Here is a 19288-nt window from a genome sequence, read left to right as displayed (position 1 = left end):
CGCACCCTCGCTTCTGCCGTAGCAAGGTGGTCTTGTGTGTCGTGAACCTCGGGCTTGTCCGCCCGGACAGTACCAGTCGAGGGGTGGTGCCTGTGCCCACCCTTCTCTTTCTGGTCCTTTGCCACGTTCAGGGTCTCCCTCTGGGAGTCCAGCTTGCCCAGCCCTCGGCAGAAATCCCCAAAGAGGTTTTGCGTCATCAGCACATCCATGTGAAGTCCCGTCGCTGGTTTTCTTCTCTCAGGGCCTGTTTGCCTCTGAGCTATTCTGCTTCTCAGGGAACTTGAAGCACAGCGGCAGCTGCAGAGGTCTGGGTCCTGTCCTGTCCCGGCTCACGCCCCGTTATGCCCACGAGCTTCAGCTCTGACATAAGCAGAAAGGAATTGTAACATGGGGCTGGTGAACCTTATCCAGGTTTCTTGGCAAAGATTTATGCATTTTATAGCAGAGTTGTGTAAAATTCCTGCTGTACTGGATAAATCAGGTATTAATTGATTCCAAAAATGCACTTGTGTTAAAAAAAAGAATTTGTAACTAGGGACTTCCCTGGTGGTGCATGCAGTGGTTAGGAATCTGCCTGCCAATGCAGGGGACCGGGGGTTCCAGCCCTGGTCCAGGAAGATACCACACGCTGCAGAGCATCTAAGTCCGTGAGCCACAACTACTGAGCCTGCGCTCTAGAGCCCGTGAGCCACAGCTACTGAGCTCATGTGCCACAACTACTGAAGCCCGTGTGCCTAGAGCCCGTGCTCTGCGACAAGAGAAGCCACTGCAATGAGAAGCCTGCGCACTGCAATGAAGAGTAGCCCCCACTCGCCGCAACTAGAGAAAGCCTGCACGCAGCAACAAAGACCCAACGCAGCCAAAAATTTAAAAAAGTCAAGATAATATTTTTAAAAATAATAATTTGTGACTAGGTTTCTTTAAATAGTCCATTCCTCTGGTACATCTTAAAGTGTGATTGGTTTACACACCAAAAAAACAGGCGTTGGGAAGTACACAATGCGTGCTGGGGAAAGAGCTCTTTGCATTGCATGCTTGTGCTTAGAGGACCAGGGCTGACCAGGTCCTCAGGTGTGTCACTGAGGCTGTCAGGTGGTTCTGGTGACAGCACAGGTGAAAGCCATTCTGTTCCAGAGAGAGGCTCTTAAAATGTTTTCAATAAATCCATGCTTTATAAAATTCTATATTTTATAAATGTGAAACTGGACCCTATGTCTTTTCACATAGATGTTTAATTTAGTCTGTATAGTAATCTAAAAGTTAAGAACAGTTTACGGGAGGGGGGAGACTTAAAATCGAGAGACTTTGCTCTTTTAATTAATTTTTTTTCCTGTAAAAACTCATCACTGATATGAGCGGTCAGGATAGCATGTCCCGCTGGACTAGAGGTGGACCGAGGGGCGCTGAAGGTGCTCCTCTGATAGGTATCTCTCCAGGTGAGATGTTCACCTTGGTCTTTCCCAAGCTCCCTTTTGCACCATCAGTATCCCCTGTTCGTAAAGTGTATGAACGTGAACAAAGGGAGACTCTGAAAGCACTTCCTTATTGTTCCCCACCCCCACAGACCCTGAAGTCCACCCTCAAACCGAGGAATACTGGGGCCACGTGAATCCCATAGGACCTCGAGCCTGCTACGACGAAGGCAAGCGTGTCGCCGAGACCATGTGCTACGCCTACATGAAGCAGGTATCCAACCCAGCTCTGGAGCTGGCGGTGTAGACCAGGACTGTGCTGGAATAAAGCACCGTGACTGACCCTGCCCGGGGGTGGGTGTTTCCCCAGTTTCCCACTGTCATAAATTAATGGTGCCATCAGCAGCTTTCCCCATGTGTCTCCTTTTTTGAAAAATGATTTCCAGGGCTGAAGCCTTAGGTTTGGAATACCCTTGAGTGACTGGGACCAGCCTTATGCCTGCTCACCCACCAGCAGTTAATAAGTTCCTCTGTTTTCCCGAAGCCTCCGAATCGGTGGAATTTTTTTTTTTTTTTTTTTTTTTTTACTTTTACCTTTCTGTTTTCTAATGGGTATAATTCATTTTGGCTTTAATATAGGTCTCTTCAGGGATGGTTATTTATACTTACTCTGATTCCCTGCTTCCTTAATCATGGCTGTGCTGGGGCTTGCCTGTGGATCTTTCCGAGTTACAGATTTGCTCACCTCCATGCTGGAGCAGGTAGAGCCTACAGCCGAGAGGCGGGGGTCTGGGTTCCCACCTGGCTCCCCACTGTCTACTCCGGAGACGTGACCCATTGGTCACAGGGCCTTGTCCTGCCTGCCTGAGGGCTGTGCAGGGGCCAGTCAGACGTCCAGATGGGGCCCAGCCAGGCCATCCATTGTGCTTGACCAGCTCTGGGACCCTCACAGACACGCCCTTGGAGAGACGTGTAGGTGAATAACCGTGGACGGGGCTGGTTCCAGGACAGGCTGCTGACAGGCGTGGTGGCCACACTCTGGGACCCAGAGACGAGCAAGTGTCCATCCTGGAGCAGCCTTCTCAGGCCGAGGGTTCCTCCTGCCGGCCAGCTCGGAGGTCAGCTGGCCACGGGCTTTGTGTGATGGGGGACCCTGCCTGGGTACCCAGTGCTGAGAGCTCGTGGCTGGGCTGGGGGCACTGAGTGCCTTGTTTGTTTTTTGGAGGGCAGTTGGCAGAGACTTTTTTCTCTTATATTTTTAATGAAATACCAATATTGACGACCCACAAAATAATCTTGTGCTGAGGTGTAGGTATTGATATTTAGGTTTTTCTGCCTTATTTCTTGGCCAGGAGTAGGACTGATTGTTTTCTAAGCCACTTTGGGCAGTTGGCTTGTAGTATCCATTTATTTTAATCAGTTTTAGAAAGGACAAACTATATCATTTTGGAGCCCAAAATATCTTGACCCAAAAGTTGAATAAGATGGTCTCCCAGGTACACAGAACAGCCTCTGTATACGTTGGTGCCTAAGAAAACTAACTGGAGTGTGTGAGGGGACATAAATCAATAGGGTTCTCGGCTGTTTTGCTTTCAGTCTGTGGGTGTATTAGTGAGTTTTTGTGTAGGTAAAGCTGGTGGGCAAGTAGGACATTTTTTATTGAATTTTTAGTTCTTATTAAGTGATGAGTAGTGTAACTTACTAACAAGTATTCATATTCCCTTAAGGTATGAGCTCATGATAACTGTGGTGTTTAGTAACAGCGTAGCCAACATTTATTGAGCACTGACTAGATGCCAGGACCCAGGGTGTGGGTTCCACTGCGCATGTGCCGACCCGGGATCTGTAAGTGCCGTCCAACTCGTGAGCGCAGGATCACAGCTCCCTCCACACCTGGGGACCGTGAGCGTGTGCATTTCTGCTCACACAGGTCTCGGGAGAGGCACGCATAGATGGTGCTTCCTGTAATGTATCCTCTAGGAGCCCCGTGTGCGGCCGGGAGGGTGGCGCCCGCTGCAGAATGCCTCTGCTGCAGGGGCCGTCTGCCTGGGCTTCCCACCAGGGGCCCCAGCAGATGATGTCACCTGTGTGCAAAAGTCACCTGGTGGTTAGGGTGACAGTGGGCTTCTCACTGGGGACAGTGCACAGACTGCTCCCCATCACAGTGTCAGGTCCGAGCGTTGCTTTTGGACACAGGCTCAGCACCTTTTGTGAAGCTCGGGTCTAGGCCAGCAGCACCGTGTAACCTGTGCATTCTGCTCAGCACACCTGCCCCAGGACTCCCGTCTGCCCAGGTGAGCAGTGCCGTCCGGGCATCTGGAAATGCACCGTGGAAGGCCTGCCCCTGTGGCCTTGGAGGCAGGTGTGGGTCCCGCTCTCCCCACAGTCCCTCACCCACTCCTGCCATCTGGCCCTTAGGTCCGGGAGTGACCATGCCTCTGGCCCTGTGGCTGGCGGAGTCCTGTCTGGTTCTGGTGGCTGCAAGGCCAATGGGCTGATGCAGGACAGCAGGGCTGGGTGCCTGGGCCTGGGTGGAGGTCCCTGTGGTCTCGCCCGGTTCTAAGTGGCCTTGAAGGCCCAGTGTGAGCTTCAAACCTCGCATACCTTGTTATTCACGTTACACGTACTGTGTCCCCTTCTAGGGAGAGCTGTGGGTCCAAGACTGTGACCACAGCTGGGTCTAAACAGTGTACCTGTGCTCGCTGTCCCTCGTTTGTCCGAGTCATGCTGAGGGGAGGGAACCGTGGGCATCTTCTCTCTGTGTCCACAGGGCAGACACCACACAGTTGAGGGGTGTTGGGATTCTCGTACTGCAGGTTGCTTTGCCAGGATAGAAAATAAGAAAACACAGAGAAGCAAAAAGGAAAAAATACTACCACCCATGGTCCCATTCAGAGATAAACGGAAGGGAAAACTGGGCAATTCTTTCACTTGGGATTTTACATTACCTGTGGCAGGGGGTGAGTCAGAGCCCCTCCTGCCACACTGGGCTGGCCCCTGTGGGCACAGCCCGGTCTGGGGCAGGTCAGACCATCTTTGGAGTTCAAGCAGCATAGCGACTGACTTTCAGTATTGCAACTCTCCTGCTTCACAACTGTGGGTGTTAGTCTTTGCTATCTGGAGGCAAACGAAAAAATAATGGCCAGTAAAATGATGAACCAGGTGGAATAGAATGCCTTTGGCATATTTTTAGTTAATTATTTTAATAATCTAATTTTTTTAATACATAAAGGCATGTCCCCTCTTAAGCATAAATCATCATTTTATTGAAAAGACCATATATGGTATGTGGATGTATCTTTCTCTGAATAAATCTAATATATAAGGATTGAGAATATAAACAAGATAAATCCAGGGATGAATACACATTTTATAAAAGATTTTAAAGGATTCTCTTCTGGGTTTGTTGCAGTGAATTAAATATCCTAAAATGTATTCAAAATAGAATTTGATTTCCCAGGAAAATCTATCGCAGGTACGTTTCAGGGCACATTTCTTACATAAAGAGGGGCTCCCTGGAGTCTTCTTCCAGGGGCTGGATTGAGCTGGCAGTTGGGATCAAAGGGCATCGCATCTTTCAGGAACACTTGAACTTGTCAGAGAAGTTACATTGGGCTCGTCCGAGCCCTTGGACGTGGTGGTTTCGTAAACGTGCAGACTTGTCCAGAAGGCTGCGGTCAGCACTTGTGTGCTTTGGAGCCCGTGGCCCCGCCTGCATCTGACCCTCAGGGGTCTGAGCCCCACCCACGGGGCTGGGTCTGCGAAACAGGCCACCATTCCTAAAAACACAGACCGCAGAGCAGAAAGAAAGGAAACTCAGAAACCCTCTAGTCCAGGGCCTTGAGGGTATGGTTTTATTTTCTGGCATTAGAATACTTAAATGCCTGGTATGCATATTATACCTTAGTTAACAAAAAAGTGTTCAGCAACCAGCTAAAGGATGGTTGTCCAATGAGCGGGGTTCACCCCAAGGGGCTAATTAAGCCCGTGGCCTGGAACCCCCAGTGCAGGCCTGTTTCTGGTGCCCACTCCCCACTGGCCGTGCGCTGAGCCTGGGCGTGGCCTGGGCCTAGTGACCACTCTGGTCTGAATGTTAAGGGTCTGGCGGGACCGTTGAGGGCAGTTGCCAGGCAGGCATCCCGCTGTCCCCAAACCTGTGTGGCCTCCCTCTGCCACCACCGAGCGTAAACGGGAACTTTTCTGCACCTTCGGGCATCTTGCTCAGCAGCTGAGCTCTTCCTTCTGTAATGGCCTCGGTCTCGTCCCCAGGCGGGAAGTGGACCCCACGAAGGTATGTTTATGAGAAGCCGGGGGGGATCGTGTGGTTCGGCCTTCGGGGCTGTGTGACCCCCTTACTTTAGGGATGGCATGTCCTTCTCCTGGGGGCTTCCCGCTCTCTGGGTGTCCTGCTCCCTGCAGGCGAACGTGTGCTGGGCGCCTCCCTCAGGGTAGGCCTGGCACAGCGGAGAGGGTGTGAACGAGCTTGAGAGCCGGGGCTCCTGGGAAGCACGTGTCAGCGCACCTGGTAGTCGGAAGGAGCTGCCCGTCCCCTGAGGCCCCGGACCCAGGTGGACAGGTCACACAGCCAGTTCCCTCTGTGCTGCAGTTCATGTGTGCAGAGCCCAGCATTCCTGGGGGGGCGGGGAGGGAGCAAAGCACAGCCCCCCAAGCGCCCTGCCAGCACATGGCCTGACCGCTGCGAATGTGCTGAGCTTTTCATCCCTTCTTGGAATAAAGCCACCTTCACCCACTTGGGATTTTCTCACCTTAACAAGTGAATGCAGGCGGAACTTGGGAGTTGTTTTCTAGTGAGAGCAGCATCTCTGCCCCTCCCTGCCCCACCCCCACCCCCCGTTTTTGAAATGCTACCTGGTCAGTTCAGTAGAGAACAGGGTTGGTTTATTCCTGGACCTGGAATTATAGCTCACATCTTAGGCCTAGGAGTCTGAATACCCATGGGAAGGCTTGATGGCGTATTGCTGGGGCTTGGCAGAAATGTGGCAGCTCCGGTTTCTGAAAGCTAACTGTGCGCTGGATCCACACCTGCCAGCCACTGCACGTTGGCACACGTGGAGACCTAGATGAGGCCGCTGGGGGCGGAGGTGGCTGGCAGCTCCAGCCACTGGGAGGCCTGGTGGGGCCCTAGGGATGCCGCAGCCCACAGCCGTTCACTCGCCGTACTTATGGTGGAGAAATTTTGTGCTAAATCAGCCCCATCGGCTACGGGTCCCTCAGGTTCCCAGCCTGTACCGGCTGTGATACGTAGAGTCAGGAAAGAACTGTACCGACTAGCAGGACCCCGGCAGCAGCTAAGCTGTCATCACCGGGCCTGTGCTGAGGCTGACTTGCATGCGAGCCCCGCCCTCTCCCACTTTGCCGGTGAGGAGAGACAGACGGCGCGGCCTGGCCACTGAGCCCCGAGGCTCACAGCCCACCCCCCCAGCCCTCTGACACCCGGAAATGCGCGCCTGTTGTCTGATGGGTGATGGATTGCTGTAAGAGTCCGCTGATTCAGAGTGTGATAGAAACATTTAACTTCTTATCACTGACAAAGCAGTCTGTGAAATTGATAATTAAACAAGATAATTTGCAGAAGGCTTTTGGGGTTTAAAAAAATATACTTTCCTTGACTACATGTTTGAAAATATGCTTTCCCCAATTACAAAAGTAAGAGATGTTTATTGTAATAAAAATGGAAACATTGAAAGTACAAGTGGGAAAGTCTGGGAAGGGCTGGAACACCCGTTTTTGTAAACAATGTACGTTGGCATCGTCCCAGGCTGTTTAGCTGTATGTAGCCTGTATCAGGTGCCAGATTGTCTTTGGTTTTTCACTGAACGGATGAGTTCTCCAGCAGAACAGGTTGGGGGTGTGTAGCAGGTACAGTGTAGCCCTTCCGGAACGCCCACCCGCCCCTCCTTTCCCAGGACAAAGCGCTCTCTTGTTTTTCTTCAAATCAGCCATTAAACATTCACTAACATTTAAATCTCTGTTGAGTGATAAATTTATACAAAATATTATGTGAAAGAGATGATGAAAGAGATGCACATCATGGTCCTAGTTAAGAAAGTAGATATTTATTTACTGGGGAAAAAATGTATACCCATCATTAACCCCTTGCACTGTTTTAACTGTCCCTCAGGTTTCTGCAGCACGTTTCATGCCGGGGGCCTCAAGGTGGTGGGAATCGGGGCTCATGTGAGTTTGGTGTAACTTGCAGCCTCCAGATTTGTTTACAGAGAACAGAGCATCTCATCAGGACGGAGAAGCGCCTGCGTCTGGAAGGAAGAGCAGAGGTACGTGTGGGGCGCCGGGGCCGCAGGGCTCACCCTCCTCTGTGTTGCAGGAAGGCGTGGAGGTGCGCGTGGCCAGGATCTTCAACACTTTCGGACCCCGAATGCACATGAACGACGGCCGGGTGGTCAGCAACTTCATCCTGCAGGCGCTGCAGGGGGAGCCGCTCACGGTGGGTGGCGGGCGGGCGCGGGGTGGGGGGGCCCTGCCCTGAAGTCCCCGCTGCCCTGGGAGGGAGGGGGCGGTGCGTGGAGGGAACACACGGGAGCCGTGACCCTGGACGGGGCTCATGTCACCCTGCTCCCCAAGCTGCAGACACCCTGGTGCCTCGGGCTCAAGGCCTGCCTGCAAAGGCCTCTCCCGCCGTGCTCTTGGCCCACGACTGTGCCCAGGGGCGTCTCTGTCCACAGGGCGCCTCAGGGTGCCCCTGGGCGAGGCCCCGGGCCCGGTGGAGGGCCTGGCACGGCCGGACCCTGGCGTTGTCAGGGCTGAGGTCAGGCTACGCCCCTGGTGGTTGAAGGCTCCCGTGCAGTCCGCGGTTCCGGGACCCTCCGTGTGGTCTCCCCCCAGGTGTACGGATCCGGGTCGCAGACAAGGGCCTTCCAGTACGTCAGGTAAGACCCCCAGGCGGGCGAGGGCCGTCCAGCCCCATCTGGGTCACTTGTTCGTTTTGCTGTTTTCATTCCGGTGAAGCAGCTGGGTTGACAGTTAGTTCTGCTCTTCCCGCGGGCGCCCCCCCTCCCGCTTCTCTGCCAATAGAGGTCGGATGTGCTGGTCTCCTGCTGCCACCTAGTGTCTTGTCGGCCAACCTGCCGGCCCCGAGGGTCACCCAGGGCCTCCAGTTCAGGCCACTGAGGTGACGACGGCCTCAGGTACACAGCACACCTACAGATGCCGAAATCAGTCCCTTTAGACGCGCCTTCTGGGGTGGACGGGGTTGTCATCATTGAGAGGTCAAGTGGCCTAATGCTGACAAATCTGGTGCCCAAACCAAATGCAGATAAAAATATTTTAAGAACTTTGTTGAATAGTCTCGCACGGTCATATTTACTGTTTTCTTGGTAGTCCTCCTCAGTCTAGTTTTTTGTCGGCTAGTTCAGTTGGTGGCAAGTTTTAAAGTGCGGTTTGGGTTCTGAGAGAAGAGTTATTATCTGAGCAGTTACATCTACCAAAATATTTCCCACGTGGCACAGTGGTGAATTCTGCATAGGTTTGTGGTGTCCTGAATCATTGGGAAATCTAGTTGTATGTTTTGGGACCGTATATTTGCACTTTTCAGTACAAATACCCTGGAGTGCCCTGTCCATCAGAAAATGCTGTCCCTGGTGCCTGCGGGATGCTGTCAGGCGAAGTGGTGGCAGGTCCTGGGGGGCTCCCACCCCACCTCGGCCCGAGCAACCACACCGATTTTTGCCTGGTTTAAAAGAAAAAAAAAACACAACCACGGTAGATTTTTTTTTTCCTATAAGAAGTGTTTGTGAATTTTCACACATTTAGTCCAAAAGAAAGCTGAGTAAGTGTCTTATAAGGAACAGTGGTTTTTCTCTCCCCATCGGTTAGTATCTTGCCCAGCAGGGCAAAAGCCTGGGACCATCATGTCACTGGCCCACTTTGTTGCCCAAATAGTCTAAGAAGGGATTCAGCCAGGAGCTAGCCGGCCTGTTCTCATGTCAGAGCACTTCACCCGGGAGCCGTGCGCTGCAAGGAAGCGATTGCGGCCCGTGTCTGTGTGGGGACCGTGCTCCTGGGATCCTGCGCTCGGGTGCCATCTTTTCATCGTGACACGTGTCCACCCCGCCTGCCCTCACCCGGCCCCCATCTGTGCACTTTCTCGAGGTGGGGGGGGTCTTGATGTCTTAGTCACGTTGAATCTCCTCCAACAGCCTCATCAAGGCCCCCAGACTCCTCCAGCCGTACCACCTCATGGAGTATTCGAGAGACTGTGCAGTGAAAGGAGCATCAGTTACAACCCGTTCTTACTATTTCAAAGGCATCAGATACAAAATTCATTTAAAGTAGCCTCTCAGGTGCTTGTTTTATGCTGGTGATTAAAATCCTTTAGGCATTGAGCGATGCACAGGCTGCATTCCATCCCTGACAGGACGTGCCTCGCTGGCCGGCCTGCGCGGTCCACGCGCCCCATCACTGACCCAGATGCCAGGGTGCACCCTGGAAGGGACCTCAGTGGTGTCACTAGAAGTGGTGTTGGGGGCCCTTCGGGCAAATCCTCTCTTCGTGAGGCCGTGCTGTCTGCTGGTCTCACATCTCGAGTTAGTGGGCTCTGACGTGCTGAGGCTCCCCGACTTCACCAGACTCAGGGAAGGAGTTTTCCCGGCTTTTGCTCTCCATTGTTCAATGACGTGCTGAGGCTCCCCGACTTCACCAGACTCGGGGAAGGAGTTTTCCCGGCTTTCGCTCTCCATTGTTCAAGGCTTGGCCCAGAGAGTTAACTTACCAATGCTGGGCTGTTTTAAACAAGCTATTTTGTAGAAACTGAGGCTCTTTTACTTCACAGTTAAAAATGCACAATGTTCAGATCTGTACTTACTGAACTAAATTACCCATCTCCAAAATCCACAGTTGCCCTGTGGCAGCGTTGCACCGTTTCTGGGTGACCGTTGCGGTCTCTGGGTGGCGTGTGTGCTGACATCCTGGCATGACTGTGCTTGGTGCTCTCATGGCCAGGGTACGTCCTCACCCCATCACGGAGGCATGCTTTGTTGTCTTAAAAAGTCACTTTGTCAAAATGACACTTTTAAAGAGCTTCAGGTTAAATGGATGTGATCTGTGCACTTTTGGCATTAAAAGTTGCCAGTTTTTTGCATAAAAGATGCATGCCCCTCCCCCTCAGGATGATTACATAAGTGTCCATCACCTTCCAGCTTAATATGGACCCCCCACATTAAAAATGTTTGTGGATGCTACTGAATGGCACATTTTAACATCTTTTCCAAATATGCAGAGACGTGTGCTGTCAGAGGACGTGTTGGGATGTGGTCGTTAACAGCCATAGTGATGAAGGGACTTTTTGCCAGTTTCTAGAAGCGAGGAATCATCTGAAGTCAGCAGTTCTTTGCATCTGTGCTTGATCCGTGAGAGCAGAACAGACTTTAGGCGTGTTCCTATAAAATGCCCATTGGTTGAAAGCAAAAACCCAGAAAATCATTTGTTTGCTTAATACCGCTCCCCCCCCAGATTGTTTCTCAGTGAAAAGGAAAGCAAAACCTGAGGTTTTCTTTTGGAAGTTCAGCACAGTAACCTGCTCCTTGCTGGTTACTGCGGAGGAGGGGAGAGGGTTCCAGGCGGCCGCATTTGCATCCCCGGAGCAGAAAGAACCCTCCCGGCCTCGTGAGACACAGCTGGTGAAAGTGACTTAGTAAAGTGCTCGTGTAGCAGCCAGGTGTCATTTTTACGAAGTCACTTTTTTTTGACAGAACCACCCTTTAACGCTTCTGAAAATAAGAACCAAACCTTGGTAAGCAGAAGTTTGCCTCTTGACCATCACCCTCACGGCCCGCTCACTCGCCATCTGTCTGCAACACCCAGACGCCCCCGCCCGTCCCATCCGGGGGTGGGGGTTCCTGGAGGGAGGTGAGGGGCTGGAGGTCCAGGGAGCTGGTTTCAACACTCAGGGCTGTCTGGCTTTCCCTGTGATTTGCCAGTATGAGACTTACATACTGGAGTTCTTCCATTGCAGGAGACCGTATTTTTTTAAAAACCATCTGCTTTTCCATATGGGCCGGCTACCTGGGTTCCCGTTAAACATGGACTTTGCTCAGAAACTTGCATACACGCCATCTTTTTTTGGATGTGTGCCTACTTTATTTTCATTTTCTAATTGCCGAAGGATTTCAGAAATATACAAAGCAGGGAACTCAGCCCATCACTCAGCTTCCATCCTGCTCAGCCATCTGCCTACACGCTCCCACAGAAGGCAGATCCCAGACGCCACGTCATTCCATCTGTGCCCTCTTATGTGCAGGGTTTTATATTGACGTCCAGGCTCCCACGGAGGTTTTGGTTTCCTTCCGGGAGGTGGCCGGCTTGTGTCCGCTGCTCGGCACCTGCGGGCCTCGGCGGGCACCTGAGCAGCCTCCCCTCTCTTCCAGCGACCTGGTGAACGGCCTCGTGGCACTCATGAACAGCAACGTCAGCAGCCCCGTCAACCTGGTGAGTCCCTCTCTCCACCCACTTCCTCCCCAGCGGGCCGGTTCCTGCTTGGCTCGTTCACCGGCAGCACGCTCAGGGCACGTGCCTGTCTGTTGCTTGCCAGTACTAGAGGGAGATACACGGAATAGAACAAAACAGGAGTCCACAAAGAAGTAAGATGTGGGACACGTGGCTGAGCTACATGATAAACTAACCCTGCTCCATCCACCGGAAGGGCCAGGTCTAGAAATTCGTGAAGGCTTTGGTGGTTGTAGGTGACGTTCTGTGGGTCCTCTGTCCATCACTGAATGTGCAGTTGGTCTCGGTAAGGCTTGCTTTCTGGGGCTGTAGACGACGGAGTGGCGAGGACAGTTTCCCTCACTGTCACGTCTGTGAGCACCCAGACCCCCTTGGCGCCGCTTCCTCCCTCACTTCCTGCAGCCCAGATGCTCCTGGGAGGGATCGGGAGCTGGCTTTGCCTGACCTCTGGTCCAGCCTCGCTCACTCTTGGTGCTAGAGGATGTGTTTCTTTGCAGAGCAGTTTGTCCTGTCTTTGGCCGGTTCTCCCTGGCAGAACGTTTTTCCTTCTGTTTAGAGGTAAAACCTCGTCCTGTGTGTGCCCGCCCGCTGTCCTGCCTTCTCCGTGGGGACGCCCCCAGAGCTGGTCTATGCCCCTGTGATGTGACAGCTTCCCCAGGACTTCCCCAGGCTCCTCTCCAGCTCTTCCAGGGATCAGGTTGGGCTACAGCCCTCTGACCCTTTCGGTCACTGTCTCCTGAATGGTTTCATTCCATCCCGTCTAAAATGTGAGGTGTCCAGTGTAGACTGCCTGTCATTCTAGACGGTCCGCATCTGCCGATGGTAGCTGACCTGAGGCCCCCCCCACCACTCTGCTCATTGGGGGAGCCCCGCCCCTCTCACCACCTCGGTCTCCTTGGCCACCTCCCCTCCCTAGGAGGGGCTAAGCTCACAGGTGTGGACGTGCCTGCTAATTTCTTGAAAGCACTTCACTCGCAAACCGTTCCTTGTACTTTTCTTCATGACCAGCAGTCTGAAGCACGCTCCGGAACGTTCATTTCTCCTGGGTTGGGCGGGAGTTTCTACCAACAGCAAAGGACGGGCCCTGGAGAGGTCACTCCCTGTGGGAACTTTGACCAATTCATGGGTACCGACTACTGGCGGCCGGAAGCACCCAGCCAGCGCTGTTTTCATGCATTTTCGAAGAAACAGGCGGTTAAACAGCATAAGCCGTGTCTCGTGATCCTCACTTCATCTTGAGCCTTCACCGCCCTTACCCTGTGTTTTCACTTCTCGCCCTTCCAAGTGCACATCTTAAGCCGCGTCATTCTTGCCCCTCTGCACGGGGCCGTGCAGGAGTGTCCAGCTCCTGTAGAAACCTGTCTTGTTTCAGGGGCGTGTCTGCCGGTAGCCCCGGGGTGCTCATAATTAGGCCTAGGGTCCCTACTTGCCTCTTTTACCTTGGTCTCAGACGAAACCAGGAGATTGGGGACGAAGAGTGTTGGGACGTACAGTTGCCAGACTTCATGGTGCTCTCTCAAGGGACGAGCAGGCTCGGGGAGGGGAGGGGCCGTGGCTTCTGGAAGGTACCGTGGCAGGAAGAGGAGGGGGGCGTTCAGAGGCCCCCCAAAGTAAGCCCGCCATAGAGCCACATCCTGTCTCTCACACGGGCTGCCCAGGGCCCCCCTGCGAGCACGTTTCGCGTCTGTTGGGACTCCTGTCAAGGCTCACGCGTCTTCATTACCGAGGGGGCGAGCACGGCGCCCCCAGGGGGAAGCAAGAGTGTCCTGGGAGAGCTGAGCTCGCAGAGCCAGGCTTTCCTGCAGAACGACACTGAGCCTACAGTACCTGGAAACCATCCCATACCTGGGCCAGGGGACACAGCACCCTGATGCGCTGCTACACAGGCGGGCGTCTGGGACGGCGTGCATGTGGTGCGGGAGGGCGTGGCGTCGCTGTTGTGTTTACATCTCTAACCAGGGACCTTTCTTCCTTAGGGGAACCCAGAAGAACATACGATCCTGGAATTCGCTCAGCTAATTAAAAATCTCGTTGGTAAGTAGGACAGAGGCCTTCCTGCGTGTGACCGGCCGCGCTTACCCTGTCGGTTAATAACGCCTCGCCTGGACGGTGGGTAATTAATACACGCTAATTGAATTGGATGAAAAGCAGAACTTGATCAGGAGTGCCTCACCGTTTTGTGATTCTAAGTGACGGAAAGATGAAGGGGTGCGGGCAGGGGCCCAGCTTTGTTCACCCTTGTGACAGAAGGTCTGTGTGGAGCAGAAATGGTACGTCTGTGCTCGAGACGTGATTGTGGTCGGCAGTTCTGCCCAGGTGACCACTGTCTGGTTCCGGACGCCAGCTGGGCCAAGCACAGGATTTCAGGGACCAGGAGAGCGACACCAGGGCTTGTGTGATTCTGGTGGAATCTGGTGGTGAGTTTTAGGTTCCATGTGCGGTTCTGGCCAACCTGGCCATGGGGAGTTGCAGGCAGTGTGGACACTGGGCGTAGCCCCCAAGAGGGCATGCTCTTAAGGCATGAGAAGTCTGTGCGTTTTCAGCCAGCCATGGGCTGTTGGTGTCTACGAGCTGTGCCCTTGGTCGCAGGGTCAGGTTCCTGGGGCTCGGGTTGGGGGGTGTCTGCTTCCCAGGGTTGATCAAGAAATCAGAGTCCAGACACGACCAGATTGGAGTGGGGTTGGCTAGACCAGGCGAGCATGATGTGGGCCTGTCTAGACCCTACGCTTAGCAGGCTGGATTCTCTGCAGTTGTCCTTCCTGGCACTGTCCAGCCTGGACAGTCGGACAGAACGGGATGGTCCTCCTGGGATGAAAACCACAGCACAGGCACTTGTTAGAAATGCAGAATCACACCCCCTGCCCATGTCTCCCGGATCAGAATCTGCGTTTTGCCAGACTCCTCAGGTGGTCGTGCTCACGTTGAAGTTGAGAAGTTTGTCTGAAGCCTGGGTGGATGGTTGTGCAACACATCAACCCAGACCACTGGCTTCAGACAGCAGCTGTTTTATTCGCTCCAGATTCTGTGACCAGGGCTAGGGGCTCCCACCAGGGCTAGGGGCTCCCTCTGCAGGCCTGGTCACTGGGCTGGCTTCATTCTGTTGGTCCTAGGAAGCCAGACCAGCCAGGCTTCTGTCCTTCTGCTTGAGGTCTGTCCAGCAGGGTGGCTGGACATCTTTTGTTGGCTCAGGCTGGCTCCAGCAGGGCGTAGGTGGCAGGCCCTTGTAAGGTGTCAGCCTGGGCTGGCTGACAGTCACTCCCCGGCACTCTGCCTGTTAGACGGGCTGAACGGAGCCTGGCTGCAGGTGAGGGGCTCCCACAGGGCATGAACACCTGTTGGGGGGCTTGTCGGGGCAGCAGGGTCACAGCCCCCTGGCAGCAATGGGCACAAGGCTGTGTTGCTGAGGGGGATGGTGTGCATGGGGCCTGCCCTCTCCTTCCCCTCAGGGTGGCTCAGGCTGGTGTCCTGCCCTTGCCAAGTGCTGTGCAGCCAGCAGCACAGTCCCGGGGGTGTGTGTGGGAGGTGACTTGGGACACAGCACTCCCTCTGCACCTGTATACCTGCACTAGTGGGCCTTGACTTTGATGTATGTGGTGAGTCGCATCCCAGTGGTTCCTGATTCTCTTCTTACCTTTTTTTTTTTATCAACAACACAGGCAGTGGGAGTGAAATTCAGTTTCTCTCCGAAGCCCAGGATGACCCCCAGAAAAGGAAACCAGACATCAAGAAAGCGAAGCTGATGCTGGGGTGGGAGCCCGTGGTAAGTGGGGGGGGCAGGTCCCGGGGTGGCCCCACTGCCCTGTGGAGGCCTCTCACCCCCACACCTTGTCTGTTCCTTGGGGGTGCTGCCACGTGGGGTGGCCTGGGGGCTTGGGTGGCCCCAGCAGTGTCCTCTCCAGGCCCACACAGGGCTTGTAGCCTGTGTCCCTTATTCTCTGTTACAGGGAATGGCTTGGTCCCAGGTAGCCCTGCTCGGCCTCCATCTACTTAGCCAGGGTGTCATGGATGTGCAGGGCCGGCCATGATGCCCGTGATGTGGGCGAGCTCATCCACCCCAGTTCCCACGCAGGTGGAGCAGGGTGGGAGTGTGAGAGGCTGAAGGGGGGAAACGGTGGGCCTCCCCTCCTTTCTGTTGCCCTTGGAGTCCATCAGGCTAGTTGGTGTGGCCTCACTGGGGATGCCTGTCCCCCAGGCTGATTGTCCCCCAGGCTGATGGTCCCCCAACCCCGGGGCTGGGCGTGGCTGCTGCATTCCTTTTCTCCAGGTTTCAGTTTAGAGATCATGTCAGCTGATTCGGTTTCTGTTTCCTGTTTGCTGCAGGACAGCTCTAAATTATGAGGCTTCCCAGGTCATGGGTCCCTTGTAGGTCTCCGGGGGGGGTGAAAGTACAGAGAGTAAGAGTCACCCAGAGAATCAGCCATGTGGATTGGATACAGATGCTTCCAAGCATCTTCCTCCATGGAGACTTCTGAGAGAAGGGTGCACGTGGGCATTATTTTAAGGGTGCCTTTTGTGAGATTCAAACTGGAACAGACTCCTAACCTGCACAAGGAAGTGTGGGTCTCTGGGGCTGCAGCTTCTTCAAGTGCAGTCTGTCAGGGTGCACAGGCGCAGACAGCCTCGGGGGACCCGGCTGTGCCCCTCATTCTCGCTCTCTCTTTAAATAGGTCCCACTGGAGGAAGGGTTAAACAAAGCAATTCACTACTTCCGGAAAGAACTCGAGTACCAGGCAAATAATCAGTACATCCCCAAACCAAAGCCCGCAAGAATAAAAAAAGGACGGACACGCCATAACTGAAAACCTCGCCTTTTGGGACAGGAGATGCCCTGTTTCACACTTGACAAGATGTATTTTTCTTTTTTTTAAAGAAAGACTTAAACAGGTATCATGAAGAACAAACTGGAATTCATTCTGAAGCTTGCTTTAAGAAATGGATGTGCCTAAAAACTCCCCTAAAAAAACTGCAGATTTTGCCTTGCACTTTTTAAATCTGTCTTTTTATGTAAAATAGCATTGATGCATCTCTGTGTATTTTCAAATTTTTTACCTTGCCGTGAGAGCCTATGTCGTGACTGTCATCGACAGTTTTATTTACTGGTTTCTTTGTGAAGCTGAAAAGGAACATTAAATGGGGTGATTAAATGCCGATTTATTTATAAAGTGGGTACTTATAAATGAGACGTTATACTATGCACAGAGGAGAAAAAGCAGACCAGCAGTATTGTCAGGTAGGTAGGTGGCATACCGCATTAATTCTCAGGCAGATAAAAAAAATTCTGTTTGAGAGCTTTATGTTTCTTCTAATTCAGAATTTTTCCAAGGTCTAGTTTTTAGTTGCAGACTTGACTTTGAAATGTTTCTGTTATCACAATCCAGGATATTTGAAATCAATCACTACTGTGTTGTGCTGCATATGGTGGGGGTGGGAAGTTAACATATTCTTGGTTAACAGTGGTTAAATATGCTATTTTAATAAAATATTGAAACTCAGTTTTAAAGGTTGGCTTTCTGCTTTGCATGGTGCATCATCGGATGGCTAAGAAAAATATTGGAGAATTTAATTTTAAAGAAAATTTGGTAACTATCCAGGTTGGTATAATATGTAACTTGATGAGTGGATAGTGGAAACATTTCTGTGCTGCTGGGGCTGAATCTGTGCAAACAGTGTTCACTGCAGTGTGGAGAGATTTTCAGGTCTCACCCAGGGTTAGAATCATTGTGTGTCCTCCCCTGGAAGCACGGATCAGATGGAGAAAAGGAAGTGTCATTAGTAACCTGTGGAGTAGAAACTGAGAGCTTTCATTTTCACTAAGAATTCTTTCAAGGTTTAGTGGTAGGGCTTACTGGTAGGGTTTTTAAATTACTTTTATAACAAATGGAAGAACACATAGGAAGTTAAAGCTACACATTTTCGAGTCAGTTGGCTCCATGTGGTAGTGACAAATGCTGCAAGGACACCAAGGGGATAAAAGCATCAAACGGGGCACTGTGCTCGTTTCCATACTAACCAGGGTAAAAACTAGGCTTGCCTGTCTGTCCTTCTAAATCTCCTAGGGATATCTACTTCTAAATCTCCTAGGGATATCTATTTTTTTAATTGGACATGTTTTTCCAATCAGAATCTGTGGGGTCAGACCAAGGAAGCTGTGGTTTTGTTTTATTTGTTGTGCTAAGGTCCCCAAAAGATTCTGGAACTGAAGGTCGATGCTAGAGTGGGCATGGTGTGAGAAGGAGAGGACTCAGGATGCCTTCTTATATTTAGTTGTCATTATTTGGGCCTGAACTAAGTGACACCATTTACTGGGGGGGGGGGGGGTGAACGGAAACTTGTTTGGGAACCACTAACGGTGATGGCCAGGCACTGAGGAAAGAGCGTAGGCATGGAGGGAGTTTGGTGGAGCTCAGCTGTGCAGTACAGGTAGGGAGAGCCCCAAAGCCCCAGGCTCCAGAATTCTCTTACCTCATGACGTGCTATATCTGGAATATAGGAATATCTAGAATTCCTCTGAGATTCTCTCCGACTTTCTTCCCCCCAGTTTTCATAAAATATACTCATGGAACAAGGAAGAGAGGGGGAAGCTGAAAAAGGTAATTCCTAGGAAAAGGGCTGACAGTTTCCTGAATTTGGCAAAGCAACATAAAGGTTCAGATTCAAAATGCTGAGTGAACCCCAAATGAGATAAAACCAAAGAAATCCACACCAAGACGTCATAGTTAAACTCAAAACTAAAGCTGTAAGAAAAGAATCTCAGAAGTAGCCAGAGGGAAATGACACATCATCTCCAGGTCAAAACAATCAGAATGGCAGCAAGTTCCTCAGAAACCAGGGCCCCAGAAGTACGTGGCACATTTTTCATGGGCTGAAAGAACTGTCAATCCAGAATTCTATATCCCACGAAAATATCCTTCAGAAATGGAGGGGAAATCAAGACATTCTCATATGAAGTAAAACTGAAAAGTTTTCACCAGCAGACCTACCTTAGAAGTATGACTAAAGTAAAATTCTCTAAACAAAAAGGAAACACTAAAATATGGAAACTTGGGACATCAGAAAGGAAAAAAGAACAAGGAAAGAGCAAAAATATGGGTAAATATAATGGGTTTTCTTTCTCCTCTCAAAGTTTTCTAAATTGATGGTTGATGCAAAAATTATGTTTTATGGGTTTTAATGTATATAAATAAAATAACTATATTATAGATATGGGAGAGTAAAAGAAAGTAATGTTTCCAAACTGGTAAAACTTGACACCAGTAGATTTTGAGAAGTTATGTGTATATATACTGTAATACCTGGAGCATCCACTAAAAATCTGTACAAATGCCCAAATAGAATTCTAAAAAAAAAAAAAAGATTATTTTTTTAATTTAAACTATGTGAAGGGAGGAAAAAAT

At 51.7% G+C, this 19288-nt stretch overlaps 1 protein-coding gene across 6 annotated transcripts in view; it reads left to right on the top strand.

Annotated features, from left to right (window-relative positions):
- The window catches only part of UXS1 (UDP-glucuronate decarboxylase 1), a gene marked incomplete at its 5' end in the record, with an annotated part of 75590 nt that extends 58210 nt beyond the window's left edge, over nucleotides 1-17380 (top strand). For 2 of the 6 annotated variants that reach the window (XM_079720909.1, XM_079720910.1), the window contains 7 exons: nucleotides 1565-1686; nucleotides 7759-7878; nucleotides 8277-8320; nucleotides 11816-11876; nucleotides 13871-13932; nucleotides 15555-15654; nucleotides 16562-17380. In XM_079720909.1, the coding sequence (XP_079577035.1) occupies nucleotides 1565-1686; nucleotides 7759-7878; nucleotides 8277-8320; nucleotides 11816-11876; nucleotides 13871-13932; nucleotides 15555-15654; nucleotides 16562-16693 (641 nt within the window). In that variant the 3' untranslated portion in view covers nucleotides 16694-17380. The remainder of the gene's footprint in view (nucleotides 1-1564; nucleotides 1687-7758; nucleotides 7879-8276; nucleotides 8321-11815; nucleotides 11877-13870; nucleotides 13933-15554; nucleotides 15655-16561) is intronic. The other 4 variants (XM_079720912.1, XM_079720914.1, XM_079720911.1 and 1 more) reach the window with 2 other exon arrangements.
- Nucleotides 17381-19288: the final 1908 nt, after the last annotated feature.

The sequence above is a fragment of the Hyperoodon ampullatus genome, assembly GCF_949752795.1.
Source record: "Hyperoodon ampullatus genome assembly, chromosome: 15".
NCBI lineage: Eukaryota > Metazoa > Chordata > Mammalia > Artiodactyla > Ziphiidae > Hyperoodon > Hyperoodon ampullatus.
Note: the sequence above shows the minus strand (reverse complement) of the source record. Positions and strands in the feature narration are given on the sequence as shown.